Here is a 6,935-nt window from a genome sequence, read left to right as displayed (position 1 = left end):
TGTTGCTCGTAGTTTGCGGTGTCCGCATGGGCAAAGCCTAGGCAGACGACGCAGTGATCGTGTGTATCCCAGTCATCTAAGGGCTGGAAACAGGAGCGGATGCCGCAGCGTCGCATGGGAAGATCCACGCTGGCTCCCCGGTGTCGGCGATCGGAGACGGTAAGACGCTCTCGTAGATCCATCGAAGAGAAGGAGGTGGCGAGCTAAGCGACGAGCCACTGAGCCAGAAGAAGCTAAACTAGGTCGCTAGCTGTTAGCGAGGTTAACGGGGGAAGCTAGCGTGGTTAGCTTAGCGTGCGTAGAAGGCTGTGTTTTCCGCGCCGGGAAAAACACAGCGGGGATATGAGGGAGAGAAAGAAGTCCGGGGATACTCAGTGGACCGAGATCCGACTCGTCGTTATTGAGCTAAGTTGAATCCCGCAGAAAACCTCGAACTTTCGTAGAACTTTGTGTGAGCTTGTTCTCATACGCTTGGCATAAGGGACTAAGAGAACCTTGCTTGCAGTCGGGCTGGCAAAGTTCGCTTGGGTGGGGGAGTGATTTGGGGGCGTGGCCAAGATTCACCATGGTGGGTCACTACCAGTCTACAGACCCATCCAACAGGGTACACTTACTACTATATAGCTAGTACACACAGCGGCACATGCAATGAATTACATCAACAATGTTAAATGCCAACTGCAGAAACAAACTTTTCAAATGTATAAAATGTATAATCATTTGAAAATAGCAGATCTACAAGCTCAAAATGAATGCTTGTAGATCGGCATTTTCAAATGGCCGAAATGTATGGGCTGATGTATGGTTTATGACAAGTTTACCCCCGAACAACCGCCGGCAGATGGCAACAGCACACTGTATAGGAAAAGCAGCGAACGCACGAAGGAGAAAAACTAACGAAACGAAAAGCAACGAAGAAGCAGCGTCAGCGTTGCCATGTCCTTTCATTATAAGCGGCTTTGGGCTTCTGTTTCTGTGAATGTTATTTGCGGGTTGCGTTTTTTTGGGCTTGTTTCTAAAGTGTATCTGCTTATTTGGACTTGTTTCCTAATGGTGTTAATTAAAACCAGTGGTTCTCAAACATTTTCATGTCAAGTACCCCCAAATTACTATGTATTTGTAGTTAGTTGATCCAACCTTCTGAAAATATTTTGTGCCAGAGACCCCCCGTCCCCCCATACAAGATTTTGTGAGTTTGAAAATATTCATACATTTCACTTTTTTCCAAGAGTTTTCTTTGAAAATAGCCGATCTACAAGCTCTCAACGTTGTGAGCTTGTAGATCGGCTATTTTCAAATAGCTATAGTCGCTTCTTTTGGGCTTGTTTTCATAGACCTGGTTGCTTATTTCTCTCGCATAATCTGGCAACACTGAAGCAGCGTTTCTGTTTTTTGACAGGTAGAGCGCGAGCGACGCAGAAGCAGCCAGTTTTTTTTATGATAAACATCTTCATAAAACAGTTATTCAGTCTGTTGCTATTACTCAGCGTTATGTAATAGCTTTACATGTTAATGTCTAACTGTGTGATGTTTGGCAGACGAATAAGCGAACGTAACGTCGTCCGGTAGTAATACTAAACCTAGTACAACGTTAGCTTGAGAACAATAAACATAGTTTTGGGACCAAAGATGCAAGAAGAAGCAGACTGGTGACAAATCAGTCCTCCATCCACGGTGAGTCCACAGAAACCTTAATGTATTATTATTATTAGTCAGTTAGCCCGTTGTCTCCACACACATGCTAACAGTTAGCCATAGCCGTCGTCTGTCACGACCGTCATGGATGAAACTTCAACCTGGTGTTTGCACTTTCTCCATTTATGGCCCGTACATCTACATACATGTTCAGATTTCAAATATAAAGTGCATACCCCATGGCCATGGATGTTATAATTCTGTAAGGGCCCTCAGAAGTACCCTTATATTCCGTATTGTTCAATAAAAAGCATTGTAATCCGATCGGTGGCCATTTTCTCATAGAGTTATAATGTATCAGAGTGCAGTACACACCCCAACCGATAGGGCCGCGTAGTTGAAGGCGAATGGCGAAAATACGGAGAAAATAGCCACTCATCGGATTAAAAGGCTTTTTATTGAACAATACGGAATATAGAGGTACTTCTGATGGCCCGAGTAGAATTGTAACATCCGTGGCCATGAGGTGAGAACTTTATATTTGAAATCTGAACGTTTATGTAGATGTACGGGCCAAAGAAGGAGAGTGCAAACAACAGGTTGAAATTCATCCATGACAGTCGTGTATCAGGGCTAGCTAACAGGAAGTGGACGGTAGGTGGCTACTTTTTTTTTATCATGCTTATCATTTTCGTCGTACGACGGTGAAAATAGATGATCTACAAGCTTACAGCGCGTGATGTCCGCAACGCGCTGTGAGCTTGTAGATCGGCTATTTTTCGGGTGCGCGATGCCGTCGTACGACGACGTACACGAACCACCACCAGTCTTTAGCACTGCGGGCTAGTGTCGGTCAGCAGTGATAGCAGGGCTGTTACATAGAGGACAGATGATTACATAATGGGGTTTTAGGTCCCATTTTGATTTAATGTGGGTGATATCGATTACATAGATTACTTTTACGAAGGATTACATGTCATGTACTTATTGATCGTGAAAGATACATTTTATTCCAAACCAGGGAGCAGCTGTCATCCCGTCCTTCGTCTGTGAAAGCGTGACTGTGTTAAAAGGCTACTTTCTATCCTCCTCTTAACTCTCGGATCCTTCCGTAGTTTTTCTCAGAACGAGCGATATACTATACCTAACCCTGGTTTAATTTTTTAAGTGAAAACATCATTGAGATAATTATTAAAAAACCGGCATCCTCTCTCTGGGATTTGTGTGAAAGGTCACTGCTGTCTGGGTGCTGCTGGGTGGAAATAATGCCCACATCGTCTTCTTTGTGTTAACCATCAATTGTTTTGGCGTTTTTTCTGGTTTACTGTATACATCGTTTGCTTGAGCCCAGGAAGGTAAGTTTATTTAACGGATACTCCTCCTGTACAATGCATTTGTTCTTAGTGTATGTAGTAGTCAGTATGTATCTTATTACACTGTCAGTGGCTTGGCCAGATTTTAAAGGGGGCTGGGCCCCCTCATTCCACTCCCAAGAGTGCACAGATGCACAAATGGAACCCTAATGGTCCATTTTGGTTCCATTTGGCACACTCTCTGAGTTAAATGAACACTGAGGATTTGACTGTGGTGTTGAACAGCATTGCCTGCCCTGTAGTAACGAAGCAGCTCAGACTCAGAGAGACCCCAGACCTCCAGGTCCTTGATGGGATAATATAGATACAAGACGCTTTATAACATCTAACAACATCTCATTTGGGGATTTATTATTCTGCTGTGGAAAGCATAACAGAACAGTCACCAAAAAACGGTTTCTCAAGGATCACAATCTTTTAATCAGAAGAGGAGTGTCTTTCATATTTGGGTGAGGAGGAACAATTCATTTATTGAAAATGCAATTTAGAGTGGCATATAAGTTATAGATCACAGTTCTTTTGCTATGAAACAAATACAGATTCAACAGCTTTGGTGTCGTGTGGCCGGATGAAGCAAATATTTAGCTATGTTGATATAATTGGCAGTCATTTAAAACGTTGGACTTGTGAACAAGGCATGTTTGAGTTGAAGACAACTGTTGAAACTGAATGCCCATTGCCCCACTTTGACGTGAAGGTGACCCACAAACAGGTGTTGGTGTGACCATGACCATCCAGTAGACTGCTTTTAGCTTACCTGACTTATCAACTATACTACTAGTACTAATCTGATATTAGACATTAAATCATGTACTGTATAGGTCTATTGATATGCCCATTATAGACAAATACAACCCAATTTTTTATTTGCAGAACACAATTGTGCTGTTGATGACACACATATATATATGTGTGTGTGTGTGTGTGTGTGTGTGTGTGTGTATAGATATACACACACATATATACATATATACATACATATATATATATATATATATATATATATATATATATATATATATATATATACAATATATATATATACAATATATATTTTCATTCACAGTTGCCACTTATGGCTCATGGTGACAAAGTGGGACGGAGACCTGACACTGTGTGTTGTAGCCAAAGATTTTCGCATGGCAGACGGTCATTTGGCAGGACAGTTGGGTAGCGGTACCGCTGCACGTACGACTGCAAAGTCTTGCACTTGGTTTGGTTTGAGGTAGCCTTGCACCTCTATCATTTGTTGACTGATGACAGTGCAAAATGTGATTTAATCACTTTAACTATGGCATGTCATAGACAAAAACTTTTTTTTTTTTTTGAAAATTTTGCAATTTTCAAATTGGTCAAAAATAGCAGATTTACAAGCTCACAACAACACACTGTAAGCTCATTGTGCTCCTTGAACTACTCCTCGGGGATCTTTCAGTCAGTGTAGTAGGCTGTGAGAAGAGCTCTGGAAACATCCTGTCTTTTTCATTCCCATCATGGGAAGCCAGCACGTACATATGAGTTTGTGAATGTGCATTGTCTAGCCATAGGCCTGCCGTTTTTGGCCATTCAGCCTTTTACATTTAACAGCTAGTATCTAGAGGTCCACTCAGTGAGTAAATTAAAAGCAGTTTTAAGTGGACATAATAGTTGGAGATAATGGCTTAGTGTGTGTTGCTTTGTTTTGTACTGGATCCATACATTTGGCCATTTCAATATAGCCTATATGCAAAGGTGAAGCCAAGACCATTGGTCTTCTAGACAAGTAATTTGCACTACTTCTATAATGGCAATCTTTTTGTCTTTGTGTGCTTTCAGAAAGTTTTAAAAACATACTACATTTCATGTATTTTTCTTGTTGTGCTCTATATTCTGCTCAGTGCCATGTCTCTGGTTTTCCCACGACCCAACTCCAACGTTATCCACAGCAAGAAGGACAAGAGACTGATGGCGGAGGTGAATGCGTCGCCGCTCAAGCACTTTGTCACAGCCAAGAAGAAGATCAATGGTATCTTCGAACAGCTGGGTGCCTACATCAAGGAGAGTTCGTCCTTTCTAGAAGGTGGGTTTCTCTCTCTCTCTCTCCGTTGATCCATGGAATCAATGTTGAAAACAGATATAACACTGTTCTACTTTGAAATGCCCATGGGTGGCCATTTGTGTGCACTTAAGAATTGAACAGTGCAAATGATATCACGGTTTACATGATCATTATGTGTGCCATTGTTGAAGGCAAGAAATAAAAAAAAATCTTTGGTAAACAAGGGTAGGGAAAATGTCTCAATCATAAACCCTTGACAGCATACACTTGCTTTAGGCAAATTGTTTGCAGTCAGAGAGGAGCAAGACCAGCATGTGCTTTCCATGTGTGTGCAATTCCGAAGCCAAAATACAAAGCGTACACCCAAATCGCTGTGATTGGTGTGGAGGGAGCGCTCGTTTGGGTTCATGTTATAACCTATTCTGTCCACCACGGCTTGCCAACTCAGACTGCACTGCACACTTCTCAATGTGCAAGGCCACTGGCGCGGGCCGAGTCATCCATTTGTTGTCGAACCTTGCACATAGTCAGGAGGTTGAGGGAACCAAAACAAGCATTACCTAAAAGAAATGGCATCAGGATGACATACACGTGTGCTGTATGCTGGATCAAATTAAATGCATGTGGTCGACCTTGTGTCTGATGATTGCACTTAACCTCTCAGTAATAACAGGGTTGTAAGCAGCAGAATGCAGGCTTATATATGTGTGTAATGACATGTATGTGTATTCACCGCAACACACTTTATTATTCCATGCAAATTCAGATGTAACCCGGTTTAAAATGCCTTTGGGAAGACTTGTTGTGATCTATAGCCTAGGCTTGTCTATTCTCTCTTTGACTTTGTGTTCTGTTCTCCTTCACATTGCAGACACACATAAGAACGATGAGTTGGACCCAGTCACCACAGAAGAGCAGGTCCAGGAGGTCCGGGGCTACCTGTCCAAGGTGTCTGGTATCGGAGAGGTTCTGGCCCGCAGGCACATGAAGGTGGTCTTCTTCGGAAGGTACTGATTTCAAGGTCAAGGTCCATTCATCCCACATTTCCTGTTAAACTGTATACATTCTGTTGAGCAGTAGGTCCAAAACGGTGTGCTGAGGGACACTGTTGTGCCATGAGACAAATCCAGGTGTGCCTCAGTATTTTGCGACAACCACATAATTTTGCAATATATGCTATACAAAATGACTTATGACTTATTACCACTTTCAACCTGGCGCCCCATTTTAGAGGTCATGTGTTGCGATACAATGCGTTGTGAGCTTTTAGCTCTGCAGGAGAGAAACCAAACCAGTTACATGGCTAAATTACAGTAGACTCATGGAGCTGATGCTCATAGCAAATTACGACAAGGTCGTAAGCTTCAGTTCCTGCTGGTAGAACGACATGACAGGGAACCAATAGTAAAGAATAAAAGGTCAGAGCCATAGTGCTCAGACAGTGCTGCTGTTATCCTAGAAGGTCAGACAAGTGCCAGTAGAAGACTTACTGTAACGTATAGTGAAAATGTTGTCTCTCCCATTAGGACAAGTAACGGGAAGAGCTCTGTGATCAACGCCATGCTGTGTGATAAAGTGCTGCCCTCGGGCATTGGACACACCACCAACTGCTTCCTGCGGGTGGAAGGTACAGACGGTAATGAGGCCTTCCTGCTCACTGAGGGCTCAGAGGAGAGGAAGAACATCAAGGTGAGCCTGTCGACAAAAACGTTTTTTCCCCACTCTCTTTCTACCCTTCCCACTGAAGTAGCTGTCTCTCTCTACTGTGTTTAACCACTTAAACACAAACTAGGTCAAATAGTGAAAATAGCTACAAGCTTGAATGTGTCGCAACTTGACATGTTGTGTGCTTGTAGATCTGTATTTTTACCGAATGTTCGCAGATTTTG

General features: G+C 42.7%; 1 protein-coding gene across 3 annotated transcripts in view; it reads left to right on the top strand.

Moving 5' to 3' along the window:
• The first annotated feature begins 1,381 nt into the window (after positions 1–1,381).
• The window catches only part of mfn2 (mitofusin 2), a 28,624-nt gene continuing 23,070 nt past the window's right edge, over positions 1,382–6,935 (top strand). Inside the window, exons 1-4 of one of the 3 annotated variants that reach the window (XM_084069073.1) lie at positions 1,382–1,674; positions 4,886–5,067; positions 5,918–6,053; positions 6,573–6,735. In XM_084069073.1, coding sequence (XP_083925199.1) covers positions 4,890–5,067; positions 5,918–6,053; positions 6,573–6,735 — 477 coding nt within the window. In that variant the 5' untranslated portion in view covers positions 1,382–1,674; positions 4,886–4,889. Of the gene's footprint in view, positions 1,675–2,479; positions 2,991–3,201; positions 3,458–4,885; positions 5,068–5,917; positions 6,054–6,572; positions 6,736–6,935 lie in introns of those variants that run through there. The other 2 variants (XM_084069074.1, XM_084069075.1) reach the window with 2 other exon arrangements.

Source organism: Gymnoscopelus microlampas, assembly GCF_963454915.1.
Source record: "Gymnoscopelus microlampas genome assembly, chromosome: 10".
Classification (NCBI taxonomy): Eukaryota; Metazoa; Chordata; class Actinopteri; order Myctophiformes; family Myctophidae; genus Gymnoscopelus; species Gymnoscopelus microlampas.
The sequence above is the reverse complement of the archived record's forward strand: the minus strand, read 5'-3'. Positions and strand labels throughout refer to the sequence as shown.